We start from the raw sequence: 17,375 nt of genomic DNA, 5'->3' as shown, positions 1-17,375 counted from the left end.
TGTTTTATTTTGACTCGGGGGAGGAAGTTGTGTGGGTAATTTGAATATAAGTCTTTGGTTAGGTAGAATGTGGGAATGATTCAAGTTTCAGTCAAAGTAGACAGGCTGGTAAATTGATAACATGACTCAATTATGCCGGGGCACATTTGGCCTGGTGTAGCATTGATGTACCCAGGCTTGGGAGGCCCATTAAAGATGGGGATTGAATTTGAAAGGACTGTTAATGTAGAGGAAGTTCAAGGTGTAGTGTAGATGTGCCCCAACCCAGCAGAGCACAAGATCATTTTCACCAAGAAACCACATCTCGATTGTGTGGTTTGGGTTTATTTTGGTTGTATTAGTAAGAGTGATGGTGTGTGAGTGCCCCTAGAAAGCACTGCCCTGAAATGGGTACATTCATTCAGTCAGTCAGTCGTATTTATTGAGCTCTTACTGTGTACAGAGCACTGTACTAAGTGCTTGGGAAGTACAAGTTGGCAACATCTAGAGATGGTCCCTACTCGACAGCGGTCTCACAGTCTAGGAGAGGGAGACAGACAACAAAACAAAACATAGTAACAAAATAAAATAAATAGAATAAATATGTACAAGTAAAATAGAGTAATAAATATGTATAAGCATATATATACATATATACAGGTGCTGTGGGGAGGGGAAGGAGGTAAGGTGGGGGGGATGGGGAGGAGGAGGAGAGGAAGGAGGGGGCTCAGTCTGGGAAGGCCTCCTGGAGGAGGTGAGCTCTCAGTAGGGCTTTGAAGGGAGGAAGAGAGCTAGCTTGGCGGATGTGCGGAGGGAGGGCATTCCAGGCCAGGGGTAGGACGTGGGCAGGGGGTCGACGGCGGGACAGGTGTGAACGAGGCACAGTGAGGATACATCAAAAAGTACAACAGAAGCAGGGATCCAAAGTTGACCCAATCCCCAGGCATACTGCAACCCCAAACAGATGAACTTTAATGGTCAGTTTCCCCAAGGCACAGATATAGGCCCCATTCGATTAGTCACTGGTGTTTATTGAGCATTCAATATTTGCGGAGCACTAGTTAGCTCTTGGAAAAGTACAATACTGTAGAGTTGGTAGAGGTGATTCCCTGCCCACAAGGAGCTTACAGTCTACAGGGGGAGACAGACATTAAAATAAATTGCAGATAGAGGAAGTAGAGTAAAATAATATATCCTTAGATTCCCCTGATTAAAAGGCCTGAACACCAACTCACCTACTAGCTGTCTTTTTGCCCCTAGCAATGCTCTTACCTGTCCTCTCCAGTTTGCTCCTCTTTTGAACAATGACCACTCCCCCCCAACCACCACCACCACCACCACCATGAAGGGGCTAAAAAATACCCTAGTCAATCAGTGGTACTTTACTAAAACTCTCTACTAAACACTTGGGTAAGTACAATGCAACAGAATTTACCCATTTAAACCCTATGGGGCAACTAATCTATTCAAGAGCTTGATTGTGCAGAACTGTCCTCTGTATGGAGTAATTTGTCAGTGAGTCTCCTGTTAATTTACCCTCAGGCACAAGATGCAGACTGGGGACTCCTCTGATGTCTCACCAATCCCCAGGAGAGTCCCAGTCAAGCCCATTCAATCAGTGGTATTTATTGAGTAATGGGCAACATTTGAGGAGTGGAGAGAAATTTGCAGGACCCGTTAGAAAAATTGTCTGGACAGCAGAGTGAAGGGTGGCTACGGGAAGGGAGAAATTGGAGGAGTGAAGATAAGTGAGGGAGTTGATGTAAAGTGAAGATGGAGTTTGGTTTTGGTCATAGTGAACTTGAGAAGCCAGCAGGACATATGTTAGAGATGTCCTGGAGGCAGGAGGTAATGCAAGATTTCCGAGAAGGGGAAAGGTTGGGGTTGTGAGGCAGATTTGAGGGATGAGAAAGGAATGAATATAAATTGAGAAGGAAAGGGGACCTAGAAGAGAATCTTGCCCACAAGTAATTGTTTCGTACATGGTGCTGCACACAGTTCATTTTGATTGACTTACTGATTGGGTGGAAGCAGAGGAAGAGCTGATGAGACTGAGAAGCCTTGACCAGAGACGTAAAAAGAGGTCCAAGAAAGAGCAGTGTTAGTAAAACTGAGGTGGCGTGTTTCCGGGGAAGGAAGAGGTCTGTTTGGCAGAGGCAGCCGAGAGGTCAAGAAGGATTGTACTGGAGTAGACTCTCATAGATATGTCAAGAAGTAGGACATTCATGACCTTAGAGAGAAGGATGTCAAAGGAAACCAGATTGTAGAGGGTCAAGAAGGGAGTTGGAGAGGAGGAAGTGGAAGCATTAGGTTGTAAACAACTCCTTCAAGGGATTTGGACAAAAATGAGGGGAGGGAGATGGGGTGAAATTTTTTTGTTTTGTTATTTAGGGTCGAGTTAATAATAATTTTGATATTATTGGTACAGTTAGGGGTGATTTGGCAGGAATGAATGAATCAGTGGTAGAGGCAGATGACATGGGTTTCAAAGAAAGAGAAGTTGATTAGGGGTGAGACAGTGTGAAAATGGCATTCCGGGGGAAGGAACAAGCTTACTGAGGCAGGGAAAAACTTTAAAGGCGCAGTGGTGGGAGGCAGGGATCAGTTGAAAGTTTAAAAAGTGGGTCAGCTGGAGCAGAAGAGGCTGAGGCCAGTGTTTCCCGGCCACTGGCTGCAGACTCCTGGATGAGGGGACGGCACAACTGTTTGGGCGGACGGAATAAACCGACCCCACTGGCCCAACACTTACCTACCTTCATTGCTACTTCAGGAAGGGGGGCTCCATATCTCTGCTCTGCCAACTTCCCACTCCTGCCTCTCCCCTCAAGTCTGTCAGAATGACCAAAGAGATGGTAGATAGGGTTTAAGCAGCTGTTAAAATTGTATCTCAGAGTATTCTTTGGGCATTCCAAGTGACAGAAGAAAAGAAATAAGGCATTGGAATGCAGAAAAGTTGGCTTAAACTGACTTTTGAAAGGATGAGGTAAAAATGATTGGGTATACATTGGTAATCAGATTTTTCTATTCCAGTGACAAAGCTTTCATGGTTCAATTGAAATAATGATTAATCCATGGAATCTTGTCATTCATTAGAGTAAATATTCCCTCTGACTTAGTCTTGTGGCCTCTGGACCACTGAGGGGTAAAATATTTCCCTTCCCTCCTCCCAAGGACCCCTTCTAGTGCTACAGGCGGGGCAGGTGGTTGGGGGAAGGGCAAAGTTCCTTTGGCTCCCTAGTCTTGACTTGGCTTTCAGTTTCAGTTCAGCTTTTAGACTGTGAGCCCACTGTTGGGTAGGGACTGTCTCTATGTGTTGCCAATTTGTACTTCCCAAGCGCTTAGTACAGTGCTCTGCACATAGTAAGCGCTCAATAAATACGATTGATGACAATAAATACGATTGATGATGATTTGGGCTTTTTTAATTCTCACCCAGTCCAAACTAGGTCCTTAACTGGATTTCCTCTGAAGTACTTTTGTGAATACCAGGGACTACCCGAACAACAGACAAATGGATTTTGGAGCAAATTTAGCCATAGTGGTCTTTGGACGGCCAGATGACTTGACGTAGAGTAGCAGATTTTGGACGCATAATCAGGAGGACTAATTCTCTGGAGAAGACACTAATGCTAGGAAAAGTCCAGGGAAACGTGGGAAAGATGGATAGAGACCATAATGGTAACAGAAGAACTGTTAGAAAGTCCCCCCTCTCCATCCCCCCGCCTTACCTCCTTCCCTTCCCCACAGCACCTGTAAATATGTATATATGTTTGAACGTATTTATTACTCAATTAATTTTACTTGTACATATTTATTCTATTTATTTTGTTAATATGTTTTGTTTCGTTCTCTGTCTCCGCCTTCTAGACTGTGAGCCCACTGTTGGGTAGGGACCGTCTCTATATGTTGCCAACTTGTACTTCCCAAGCACTTAGTACAGTGCTCTGCACACAGTAAGCACTCAATAAATATGATTGATTGATTGATTGATGGCAGAAGACAGGACATTCTGGAGAAAGTATAACTGTAGAGTTGCTGTGAATCGGTAATGACTCGACAACACGTGGTAGTAATAGCTCAGTAAGTGAAACTTTTCTCTAGAATATTGTTGTTCAAGGGCAATTACAAATAACAAAAAAATGCCTGGAAAAAGCAATGTTGAAATTGGGCCAGTAGCTTGTATTGATGATACACATCCTTCATGGGAAGGACACCAAAGGGAAATGGATTTTGTAACCATGAGATTTTTGAAGGGACCAGCGGAGGGAGATGGGACAAAGTGATGGTTTTAAGGCATCCTGGCTCCGCCACTTCTCTGCTGTGTGACTTTGGGCAGACCACTTAACTTCTGTGCCCTGGTTACCTCACCTTTAAAACGGGGATTAAGACTGTGAGCCCCGTGTGGGACAACCTGATTACCTTGGAGAAGCAGCATGGCGTAATGGATAGAGCCCAGGCCTGGGAGCCAGAAGGTCATGGGTTCTAGTCCCAGCTCCACCACTTGTCTGCTGTGTGGCCTTGAGCAAATCATTTCACTTCTCTGTGCCTCAGTTACCTCATCTGTAAAATGGGGATTGAGACTGTGACACACACACACCCCCATGTGGGACCGGGACTATATCCAACTCAATTTGCTTGTATTCCCCCCAAGCACTTAGTATAGTGCCTGGCACATAATAAGTGCATAACAAGTACCATTATTATTATTATTGTACAGAGAAGCAGCGTGGCTCAGTGGAAAAAGCACCGGCTTGGGAGCTAGAGGTCATGGGTTCTAATCCTGGCTCCGCCAATTGTCTGCTATGTGACTTTGGGCAAGTCACTTTTCTGGGCCTCAGTTCCCTCATCTGTAAAATGGGGATTAAGACTGTGAGCCCCTCGTGGGACAACCTACTCACCTTGTATCCCCCCAGCACTTAGAACAGTGCTTGGCACATAGTAAGCACTTAACAAATACCACCATTATTACTATTATTATTATTATGAGTATACAGAAGGCATTGGGGTAGAGACAGAAGAGCAGGGAAAAGAGAATTGGGCCACAGGAAGTGATATCAAGTGGGGTTAAAACAAGGGAAGGTCATTCCTAACCTTTGACCAAGCAAAAGTTACTGGGAAGAAAGTGAGGGCAGGAAGGTTGCCTGCTTCCTGGGAATGAGGAAGGAATAGAAACTGGGCATGTCTGAGCTCTCTCTATAGTGAGGGTGGAAATAGATTGTGCCACTAATTGTGCACATCCAGTGCTCACTAAGTTTAAATGTGTTCATAAATCAAGCTAATGCATCTTGCCACCTGTTCCCTGAGGTATTGTGAGAATTAATAACAAGGCAAAGAAAGTTTTTGAAGCACCTTAGAAGAGAGGAGCCAAATAGCATCATTATTTCTATACCACAAGGGTCTGAAGAACAGAGATCCTGAGAGAAGATGGTTAAAGGCAAAGAACAGAAAGGGTTTAGCAGTATCCTTCCTTGTCATCAGTGCAAGGAAAATACAGATGCTCTAGAATGTGCAGAAGAAGACATACCTACAAAGAACTGCAGCAACACCTCTTATTTGCCAGAGAGATGTTGTGTTGCCAGCCAGCTCTCCTTTTCCACAAAAAGTTTCCTCTTAAATGTTGAGGAGTCAACAGCCTCAGCCTTTGGTCAGGCCAAACGAGTTGAACCTTCTACACAGTTCTGTTCATCGTCTCCACCCTTCCGTCCAGTCAGAGCTGAGCCTGGTGTCACAAGTAAGGGGAAGAAGTAGAAATTTGGAGTACAGATGACAGTAACTACCAGAACCTCACCCACCCTGTGCCCCTCTTCTGGAACAGGCTGTGCTGTGATAAATTGGCTGGCAAATGTTGGCTTCTTCTTTTCCTCCCAGAGTCAGATTTTATAACAGGGCAGTGTTGTTTCATTGCTTATTAATTTATCTAATTCTGTGGCTCTGCCTTTCTCCTTCTCGTTCTGGCAGTTGAGTTCAAAGCATTCTTCAAGAAATCCCAGTATTTTACATTTTGTCTTTTGTCTTTGGTGTCCAAGACTCAAACAGAAAATATTGGGGGAAATCCAAAATAATGTGAATGCTAAAATTCCAAGCTAATCCTACTTCCAACTGTTGATAAACCTGAAAATATATTGTAGGATGGCCTCTCCCATATATCAATGCAGCCTTGGCCACCAGGAGCAACCAAAAGAAGTTTGGGGCTGTTTTTGAATTCTTGTCATTTAAATCAGAATCTGAATTTCCTCTCCAAGACTTCCCTCAAGGAGCGGCCACTATTTATTTCTCCTCCAGGGCATTCCCCTGCTGTCCTAGAGCTGACCGTAGATGTTAACAATCCGTCTCTTCTTAGTTGCACATGCTTGCCAAAGAGTGGCACAGCAGAACCATCTATGTGGAAACAAGCTTCTGCACAAGAGTGCCAAGAGATACCATTTGCTCTGTTGCTCTTGGATTAAGTGTGATTTTTACCACCGTCTGAACTTGTGGTTCCAGAACTCCATCCCATGCTCCTGCAACTCAGGGGATCACCCCTTCCAGTTCAGGTGCCGTGTGGCCAAGAAGTGGTGGGGCAGGAGGGGTCAGAAATAATATTCACAATAGAAGTGAGAAAAGGGGTACTCTGTGATCCCCTGTGAGAATTTGCACCTTGGAGCCATCATGTGTCTTCCCCAAAATCCACCTACTCCCCATCATCATTGTTGCCCAACTTTTCAACCAAGTTGGGAGCCCTCCTCTTGAACTTACAGAAGAGAAGTTGGTTCAGTGAGTTTGTCAACTCAGGTGGAATTTTGTAACGCATCAATTCCAGTGAGTTCCCAAGGGAGGGTTTTTTTTCCTCCCTTGGGTGCAACATCCTTTTCTAATGCAACTACCATGGCAGGAGCAGCTGTTAACTTTGCTGTGACAGAGCCAGAGTGACATTATAGTTGGAGAGGTGGGAGTGGACCAGTGGCCAGCACAATCAGTCAGTGGTATTTATTGAATGCTTACTGTGTGCACAGCCCTGTACTAAGCACTGGAGAGAGTAAATGCAACAGAGTTAGTAATAATAATAATTGTGAGTGCATAGTACACACAAAGAAAGCTCTCAGTAAATACGACTGACTGATTGATTGACGTGACTTGCCCAAGGTCACACAGCAGACAATTGGCAGGGCTGGGATTAGAACCCAGGTCCTCTGACTCCCAAACTCATGCTCTTTCCACTAGGCCACGCTGCTTCTGTAGACACATTCTTGCCCACAACAAGCTGACAATGTATAGACAAGCAGAAGGACAGGGAAGATCCTTGCCTGCTGAAAACTCCAAGCAGCTGCAACTGATGTGTTGAGAAGCAGCATGATGTAGTGGATAGATCTCAGGCCTGGGAGACGATTGAATGAATGAATGAGTCAGAAGGCCATAGGTTCTAACCCAGCTCCGCCACTCGTATGGTGTGTGACCTTGGGCAAGTCACTTCAGTTCCCTGGGCCTCATTTCCCTCATCTGTAAAATGGACTTTAGACTGTGAGCCCCACATCAGACACGGACTGTGTCCAACCCGACTTGCTGGTATCCACCCCAGCGCTTAGTACAGTGCCTGGCACACAGTAAGCACTTAACAAATACCGCAATTATTATTAACTCCATTGAGATCTGAAACCCATCCATTCTCTGTAACTGAAAGGATGGGTTGAGAACTTTAAGAGGGTAAATCATGGTAACAAAGGGAAGTGATGTACCAACCCACTACAGGCAGGTTAGCAAAATTTCCTCTCCATCCACCCTTGGAACCCTAGGGCAACACCAGAATTAAAATGGCGTTTGATTAGAGCCACACAAAGACGTCATCCCTTTCAGTGTTTCAAGGTGGTTCTCCTGTAGCTGGCTGCATCTAAAAATGTAACTTCACTTAGCCTGCCAACTAGATTCGTGTACACTCCTGAGTCCTGCCTGGATGTAAGAACCAGAAGGTGATTGATATCAGATGTGGCTATTATGGATGAGGTCCAGTGAAAGTGGGTGTAGAGATTTTTATTCCATGAGCACACTTTGCCTGATGGCAAAGCCCAAGCAAGATAATAATGAAGCACTGCTATCTGTTTGAAGGAAGGTATTACTGCCTTTTAGGCAGTGACATAGACAAGATGGACCTGGAAGAGTAGCAGATTTGGTATATCACTGATGTGAGTATATGTGGTCAGCATTATAAGGACAAATTCAAGAGGAGTCAGAAATGTGCATGAAAATGATAGAGGAAATGTGGGACACAGATAAGATCCTGAGGGCTTGGAAGTGATTCTTGAGAGATTCCTTGGTCATTTCAGTTTGAATTTATTTGTCTGTCATCGTGAAAAGAGGTATTTTTGAAAACGAATTGAGTTGCCTGTGAAACTATCTTTATAATGTCACCTTTAGGGGATCTATGAGGATTGGGAAGGATTTCATTCTCTTCACGAAAAAAGATAACACCATGACCTGCCTCTTCTTGTCTCGTACGTTTCATGAAGAGGAAGGCATTGATGAGGTATGTAATCTGAGACCCTTATTCTTTGGGTTAGTCCAAACCCCTCTTCTGGCTAGATATAGTACTAAAAGATTTTAGTAGATAGCTTGCGGTGGTCATTTATGCAAGTATAGAAAGGCAGAGTGCATATGGCATCACTTGACTTGGCTTGGCTCATCTCCTACCGCTGCACTATCTCCACCCTCACCAGCTCTGAAATCCCTCTCTCTGATCATAACCTTCTCACCTGCCTCCTCACTCAGACTCCTCTCCCCTGTAAATCTATATTACTACCTCACAGAGACCTCCGCTCTCTTGACCCCATCCATCTTTCTGAGCACCTCACACCTCCCTTTCCTCTCTACCCAATCTTGATGATCAGATTACTGCTCTCAACTCTACCCTCTCTACTCAGCCTGACTCACTTGCTCCCCTTTCCCTTCACCACTGTCGTACCACTAACCAACAGCCCTGGATCACTGCCACTGTCCGCCTCCTTCGCTCTTATGCTCGAGCTGCCGAACACTGCTGGCGTAAGTCTAAACACCAAGCCAACCTTGTTCACTTCAAGTTTATCCTTTCCTGCCTTAGTTCTGCCCTCTCCTCTACCAAACAAAACTATTTCTCCTCCCTTATTGACACCGATGCCCATCATCCCCGTCAGCTCTTCCGTACATTTAACTCCCTTCTCAGGCCCCCTGTTCCTCCCCCTCCTCCTTCGCTCACCCTCAACGATCTGGCCTCCTACTTCATTAGAAAAATTAACTCCATCAAGTCTGAGCTCCCCAAAGTCACTCCTCCCCCTTCTCCAACCCCCCAGCTGTCAACCCTCTCTGCTACTCTCCCATCCTTCCCAGCAGTATCCTCAGATGGGATCTCCTCCCTTCTCTCAAGTGCTACTCCGGCCACCTGTGCTTCTGACCCCATTCCCTGTCATTTTATGAAATCTCTTGCCCCTTCCCTCCTCCTCTCCTTAACTTCCATCTTCAACCGCTCACTCTCCACTGGTTCCTTCCCCTCTGCCTTCAAACATGCCCACGTCTCCCCCATCCTAAAAAAACCCTCTCTTGACCCCACCTCCCCTTCTTGTTATCACCCTATCTCCCTCCTACCATTCCTTTCCAAACTTCTTGAACGAGTCGTCTACACCCGCTACCTCAAATTCCTCAACGCCAACTCTCTCCTCGACCCCCTCAAATCTGGCTTCCGTCCCCTACATTCCACCGAAACTGCCCTCTCAGAGGTCACCAATGACCTCCTGCTTGCCAAATCCAACGGCTCCTACTCTGTCCTAATCCTCCTCAACCTCTCAGCTGCCTTCGGCACTGTGGACCACCCCCTTCTCCTCAACACGCTATCCAACCTTGGCTTCACAGACTCCATCCTCTCCTGGTTCTCCTCTTATCTCTCCGGCCGTTCATTCTCAGTCTCCTTTGCAGACTCCTCCTCCCCCTCCCATCCCCTTACTGTAGGGGTTCCTCAAGGGTCAGTTCTTGGTCCCCTTCCGTTCTCTCTCGACACTCACTCCCTTGGTGAACTCATTCGCTCCCATGGCTTCAACTATCATCTCTACGCTGATGACACCCAAATCTACATCTCTGCCCCTGCTCTCTCTCCCTCCCTTCAGGCTTGTGTGTCCTCCTACCTTCAGGACACCTCCATCTGGATGTCTGCCCGCCATCTAAAACTCAATATGTCCAAGACAAAACTCCTTATCTTCCCTCCCAAACCCTGCCCTCTCCCTGACTTTCCCATCACTGTTAATGCCACTACCATCCTTCGTGTCTCACAAGCCCTCAACCTTGGTGTCATCCTCGACTCTGCCCTCTCTTTCACCCCTCACATCCAATCCATCACCAAAACCTGCCAGTCTCACCTCCGCAACATCGCCAAGATCCGCCCTTTCCTCTCCATCCAAACCGCTACCCTGCTGGTTCAATCTCTCATCCTATCCCGACTGGATTACTGTATCAGCCTGCTCTAGGATTTCCCATCCTCCTGTCTCTCCCCATTTCAGTCTATACTTCACGCTGCTGACCGGGTCATCCTTGCTCAGAAATGCTCTGGGCATGTTACTCCCCTCCACAAATATCTCCAGTGGCTACCAGTCAACCTACACATCAGGCAAAAACTCCTCACTCTCGGCTTCAAGGCTGTCCATCACCTCGCCCCCTCCTACCTCACCTCCCTTCTCTCCTTCTCCAGCCCAGCCCGCACCCTTCGCTCCTGTGCCGCTAACCTCTTCACTGTGCCTCGTTCTTGCCTGTCCCGCCATCGACCCCAAGCCCGCATCCTCCCCCTGGCCTGGAATGCCCTCCCTCCGCACATCCACCAAGCTAGCTCTCTTCCTCCCTTCAAAGCCCTACTGAGAGCTCACCTCTCAGTCCACATGTTTTGTTTTGTTGTCTGTCTCCCCCTTCTAGACTGTGAGCCTGTTGTTGGGTAGGGACTGTCTCTATATGTTGCCAACTTATAATTCCCAAGAGCTTAGTACAGTGCTGTGCACACAGTAAGCGCTCAATAAATACGATTGAATGAATGAATGAATGGTATATTCATTTCTAACGTGTATCTTAATTTAAGAGGGCATTTTAAGACAGTCATTTACTTTAAACACGTTATCCCTAGATTGCTTTAGAAAAGGGAGTCCAAGTTATTAATAGGAAATGGGTCAACCATGTGGGTGGCATGATGACACTGCAGAGTGCATCTGTTTAAGAGCCTCTGACATAAGGGGTATTTGCTATCCATTAACAGTGGGGGCAAGGAACCAACTTCTGTGGTCCTCCTCCTTGCTATTTTTCAGGATGGCCAGGACTCACTGATAGAGTTCTTCACCTTGGCCTCCTCATTGGCAAACTCATTAGAGAAGCTGGGATTCTGTTTTGAACTTTCCTTTTTCCTCAGAAATATCTCCTCCTCTTCTCTGAGTCACTCTGTAGTGAAGTCACTGTAGGTATGATGTTAGTATTTAGCACCAGGAAGCTGAACCAATTTACATTCTTGGCTTCAGTTCTGCTCTGGTTTAACTGGTGGAATTTGAATCAGTGGGTTCTGTCTTTAGTCTGAAAGTGAACAATTTAGGTCTTAGGGGGAAAATAACACAGTTACAATGGGAAATGTCTCCTCCATGTTTTAAAAACAGCTTCTACCATCAGATGTCTTGGAAAGTGTTTGAGGTGTGTAAAGGCCAGTAACCATTTGGTATATGCAAATTTGAAAGCAGAAGAAAACCATATAAATTCCTGTTTTGCTTTTGGGTCAAAACCTCAGTGTAAATGGGTAATTTCAAGTTATTTTTTTTTTATTGTGTTTTACCTGGACTCAAAGTTTAAAATAGTACTTCTGAGTCAATTTCAGTTCTTAAGCTAGAGATATATTTTGGAACTCTTTGTAGTATTGACCAGAGAAATGAATTCAAGCCTTTAACTATTTGAAAAAACCACCTTAGATCTCCAGAACAGTTTTTCTGAGCTACGTTTACTGATGAAGCCTTCCTTTCTCTTTAGAGTGGGCTTCTGAGACCTGATGTAAAAACGGAATGTTTTTCATCCTTTTGCTCTCGATGAAAGCATGATTTTCACCCCATCCTGATGGCCCTGAGTGGGACTTAGATGTCCAATCAACTTCCTTTTCCTCTCCCATCCTATCCCTTCAACCTGATAATCTTTTTGCTAAAGAGGGTGTGTTGTCTCACTGATCCCTCAAGGTGATCGTCCCACTGCCTACCTGGAATGCTCGCACCCGGGAGCCCATCACAGACAACATGGAGAAGTTCGCCATCGAAACTGAGCTCATCTACAAGTATTCTCCCTTCAAATCAGAGTTTGAAGTGATGGGGCAATTTAAGAAGATCCCTGGAGATAACGGTGAATGCAGCCATGGGCCCCGAGCAGAGTTGCGATTGAGGGTGGCAGGGGAGGCATTAGCAACAAATCGAGGGAATGAATTTCATTTCGTGGTTTCCATAGGAACACTGGTTATTGTCTTTAACCTCAAGCTGATGGATAATGGGGAACCTGAGTTGGACATCACCTCAGATCCTCGGGACATTCGCATGGCAGAGACTTCCCCAGAGGGCACGTAAGTGGGGATTGCAGAGAAAGGAGAGGGTGGGGGTTATGTGATAAGGAAGGGCCCAGAAATTGGACTACTTCAAAATGGCAAGGGGGTGGCTACCAAGAGGAAAACTGTAACTCCAGGCCCTTGGAAGAAAGTATGAGAGATCAGGTGGAGACAGGTTGCACTGGGGCTCTTGTGTTGCCATTAAGGGCAGGGCCTGGGTCTGTTAGGAGAGGAAAGCAGGGGAGTGGCGGGTTGGAGGAGGGGGGTCCTTTTCTTGCTTAGAGTTTTGTTGTTACTAGTCACTGTGAGTCCACTCTCCAATCCCTGTTCTTGGTCCCTGCATTTCCAGAGTTCCTAGGATTGGGAGACAAGGGAAAGAGGTATGGTACTGCATGACTGGAGAAAGCCCTGGCCAACATCTTGATTCCAAACCCCCAAGGGCCTGGGAAATGCAGGAGCCATGGTAGTTCTCTGCTGGAGCAGAACAGGCGGGACCGGGGCTGGTCAAGGGGGTGAGGAGTGAGGATGTGGCAAAGGCCCATCTAATAAAGGAAATAAAGTAAGAGGGAACAACCTTAAGAAAAAAATGCATCAGGACCAAAAACAAAAAAATGGCAAGGAGAGGGAGAACAAAAGGGATAGGAGGAGGAGCGGGGAAGAAAACAGGAGGAAGGGGAAAGGATAAAGAAGAGAACAACAAGAAGTCCATAGACCAGGACTCAAAGAACAGTGAAAGTGGAGAATAAAGGGAACACTAGGAAAGAAAGGATGAAGAGAGGAAATTAGAGGAGGAGTCAGAAAAGTTTGGGAAGAAAATGGTCATAGTGAAGCGCAAGGGCGGAAGGAGACCGCTACTGGAGAAATAATGGGAACTAAGTGGGAGAGTGGTTAGGTGGGTTTTCTCAAATTTTAGAATTCAGGAAGAGAGAGAGAGAGAGAGAATGAGTGAGTGAGTGAGTGTGCGGGCGCGTGTAAGTAAGAAAGTAAAATATAAGGATCTCCATCCAGTGGTCTGCATTAATATAGAATTCCTGTACTTTTTTCCCAGGAATAAAACATTTGAGTGTAATATTCTACTCCACTTGCCAAGACTTTCTACTGGCATAATAAAAGAGCATAATAGGGCTGAACAGTAAGGAATGAAATCCCTTAGGACAGGATAAGGACAAGGCAGTTAATCTGTGAGAGTCACTTAATGGAATGAAGGAGAATAGGCAGCTGAACCTTATTTTCTTCAATTTCTTTCTAGAAAACCAGAGCGGCACTCATTCCGAGCCTATGCTGCTGTTCTTTATATTGACCCTAGAATGAGGATCTTCATTCATGGTCACAAAGTGCAAACCAAGAGGCTTTCTTGCTGCTTGTACAAGCCCAGGTAGGTGTTTGAATTGCCAGTGGGGAGATTGTGGAGATGGATGGAGAGCATATAATGATAATAATGGTATTTGCTAAGAGCTTACTATGTGCCAGGCACTGTAGTAAATACTGGGGTGGATACAAGTAAATCGGGTTGGATGGTCCCTGCATGGCATGGAGTTTATAGTCTCAATCATATCCTATCCAAAGGAATATAGGAAATAAGGTGCCACAGAAATTCAGGGAGATAAATGAGTTCAATTTGTGAGCTTTTAGGTCAGAGTTGTGTGTGGGTACCTACTGAAGGGCATATTGTGGCCTGAAGTTTTACTGGTGTGTATTTGGGCTTTGAGATTATTGCCACCCAATGGGTCATTCACCTCTTACCATATGTAAAAACTTTCTTGTTGGGGACAGAACTAAAGTAAAAGAGAATGTGAAACAGGAGGAAAACATAAATAAGGCATTTTATTGGCTTTTCACCCTGAGAAAGAGGATTTTCCTGAAAATTATGGGAAGTGGGCAGTGGTCGAGTCTTAAGTCTCCTCTGGTTTGGGTGTAAGGAGCATATTTGAAACTCTCCAGCTCTCTGGTTGTCTGCCCTATGCTCATGCTGCCTTAGAGTCCTGCTCTCAACTTATGTGTTTCCCCTAGGATGTACAAATATACCTCAAACCGCTTCAAAACCCGTGCGGAGCAAGAAGTGAAGAAAGCAGAGCATGTGGCACGGATAGGTAAGCCCCACTTATCTGGAGAGGGTGGAGAATGGGGGGCCCTGGAGGAGAGCCCACCAGGCACTGATCTGGGACCCAATAGAGCTATTCTCTTCCCCAAATTCTAAGTGTGTCGAAGAGCTGATCATACACTCATTCAGACTCCGGCTCCATTACCTGGAATCTTGCTCTACAGCCCTTCCCCTTCCCTAGCACCCTTGAACTTTTAAGCCACCCTTTCCAGATGGAATTACAATTTTTTGTCCCTTGAACTCCTCCTGCACTTAGACTGGTTGCCTGTGTCCTTTTCCCTTGAATCGCCTCCTGTCCTTTTGGTGTCCACGCCGCTTCTTTCTTTTATCTGCCTCAGTGACAAGGGTATGCTTACCTCTTTGCTAGGGCAGCTATCCCCTGGGTTCTGGTTAATGCTAATTCAGAGCTGCTCAACAAGAATTCCGCTGTCTGCAGCTGGTGTTTTACTTCAGACAGAATCTTTTCTTTGGCCGAAAGACTGTATGACTTAGGAATAAATAGCTCCTGTTTGCCTTGTATTCCCCGGGGCTTCACCTCACTCAACCAGTTTTGTTTGTTTGGGTTTTTGTCTGAACTCCAGCTTTTACTTTTTGACCCCCTCTCCACCTACCAACTGGGATGTTTTTCTCTCCAGATGTTAGCCCCATCTCCCAAAACTGTTTTGCTATGGTTTCAGCCCATCAAGTTGCAGGCCCCCTTCCATGAGCAAGGGGGATTCACAGCAGTAGGGCTCCCATTTGAGTGCCTTCTGGACCCGTGGGTGCCCATTACTCCTCTCCAAGCCACCTGAGGTTCATATCCTTTCATGGCCTTTATTGTTGTGTTTTCTGCATTATAGCGGAGGAAAAAGCTCGAGAGGCAGAGAGCAAAGCTCGAGCTCTGGAGCTGCGACTGGGAGGGGATCTCACACGAGACTCCAGGGTGAGACTTCTCTGTCTAGTTGGTGTATGTTAGTTTTGGGGTGAGGTTGTTCTGCTTCCCAGAGTTACAATCCACTAGATTGTAGGATTCTTGAGAACAGGGATCTCGTCTACTGTCTCTCTTGTACTCTGTCATGTGTCTAGTGCAGAGTAAGTGCTCAGTAAATACCATTGGCTGCTTCTCTCCCCTTGGGAGAGCCCAAGGATAGATATCACCTGTGTCAGTGTATCAGAGCCTCGGGCACAGTTGAGGGAGAAGGGTCTTGGTCCCGGGTAAACCATCGCTCTAGTGCTGCACTGTGGAACAGGCTCTGGTTTCTAATGACATTCTAATTAGAATTGGGACTGTAGGCAACGAGTGTCCCCAGTCTGCTTGGTTAGATGTTAATTTCAGTTCTAGGCGTCTTCATCACTGACCCTTGTTGAGAGTCCCAAGCAGACAGTTGTAGAGTTTGTCCCCAGTGAGAATTAACGCAGGCACACCCCGGAGATAACACTACACCGTTTGCTTATGGGCCCCTGCCTCTAAAGTTACGTCCAGTTCCTGGAGGGATGTCATTCCCTTCATTCCTGCTCTGTCCTGTTTTGAGCAGTTTTTCTGTCCCCTGCAACCTGACCTTTACCCTCCCCTTCTTTTCTCCTCATTCCCATACTCCAGTATTGTTTTAAGCAGAGATGTGCTCTGTGCCATTAACTGCAACTCACTTCAAACCATGGGTGCCACTATAAGCGGCCTGCAGGCGAAATCAGATTAAGTGTTTTCCCCCACTCCGATTCTGGTAGTGTACCTAACACGGGCCCTGTCTCACTGTAATTGCATCCATGCAGCACAACCCCGCTCTCCCCACTCCACTTCTTCCCCTTTCCACTTATCACCACATCCCCCCTGCCCCAGCAGAGACAGTTTAAGGCAAGATGGAGAAAACAGCTGTTACTGTATGAGGAGCATCTGTCCAAGCCACCATGCTCACCCCCAGTTTCTCCTCCTCTCTCGCATTCTGGGTGGGGCTGAAGGTTGGAGGGACAACAGAATGGAGTTAGTGGTGCCAGCAAAAGCAGCCATTGGTATAGACAGAGTTGGGAAAGAAAATACTGGAGTGCGGGGGTGGGGAGACGGGGGAGGAGGGGGCTACATTTGGGGTCCTTGGGGGTAAGAAAGCCCCGATGAACAGGGAAGGGAAGGGGTAGTGGGGAGGGATTTACAGTGTAACTTTTACTTACCTGTAGGGCCCGGGCATCATGTCGGGGCTGGTTCTGGAGCGGAACTTAACAAATTGCATGTAAGTCTGTGGGAAAACTTACCCCACGATACTGCCATTCATAATAATCATCCACAGTGTGGAGAAATACATCATGGCCATGTCGTGGGGTACAGCTGTATTCCAATGGAAAGGGATGTGATGTTTTTATGTGAGTGCAAGTTAAGTCCGCTGGGAAGGAAGACTTCTATATGTGGGTACATTCGCGGTTGAGCTGAAGTGCCTCACCTCACCATGAAATTCGGTAAATAAACATTTTAGGTGACATTACGGCAAGTCCAGAACTCAGCCATTACCCTACGCAGAGAAGCAGATGTTAAGAAGCGAATTAAGGAAGCCAAGCAACGGTGAGTCCGTGGACTCTTGGGATACGGTCTGAGTTACCTGAGTGTCGATTGTGGTGTCTTTTTAAGTTGCATCCTTTTTTTGAATCACTTTATGGAAGAGAGGAGAGGTAAGTGCAGAAATACTCAAGTAGCTCAATAGCAATAAATAGTGTAAGCACTTCCAACCTCAACTTCCTCTCTTTCCAAGGAAAGTCAGTTAAAAAGATCATGGACATCAGGAATGTAAT

The 17,375-nt window shown here is 46.1% G+C and overlaps 1 protein-coding gene across 3 annotated transcripts in view; it reads left to right on the top strand.

The window, feature by feature from the left end:
* MORC2 (MORC family CW-type zinc finger 2) overlaps positions 1-17,375 on the top strand; it is a 55,536-nt gene that overhangs the window by 26,393 nt on the left and 11,768 nt on the right. For all 3 annotated transcript variants that reach the window (XM_038762462.1, XM_038762463.1, XM_038762464.1), the window contains 7 exons: positions 8,368-8,476; positions 12,165-12,324; positions 12,427-12,538; positions 13,770-13,895; positions 14,531-14,610; positions 15,461-15,543; positions 17,063-17,148. In XM_038762462.1, the coding sequence (XP_038618390.1) occupies positions 8,368-8,476; positions 12,165-12,324; positions 12,427-12,538; positions 13,770-13,895; positions 14,531-14,610; positions 15,461-15,543; positions 17,063-17,148 (756 nt within the window). The remainder of the gene's footprint in view (positions 1-8,367; positions 8,477-12,164; positions 12,325-12,426; positions 12,539-13,769; positions 13,896-14,530; positions 14,611-15,460; positions 15,544-17,062; positions 17,149-17,375) is intronic.

Source organism: Tachyglossus aculeatus, chromosome 21 (assembly GCF_015852505.1).
Source record: "Tachyglossus aculeatus isolate mTacAcu1 chromosome 21, mTacAcu1.pri, whole genome shotgun sequence".
NCBI classification, from domain to species: domain Eukaryota; kingdom Metazoa; phylum Chordata; class Mammalia; order Monotremata; family Tachyglossidae; genus Tachyglossus; species Tachyglossus aculeatus.
This window is presented reverse-complemented; position numbering and strand designations above follow the sequence as displayed.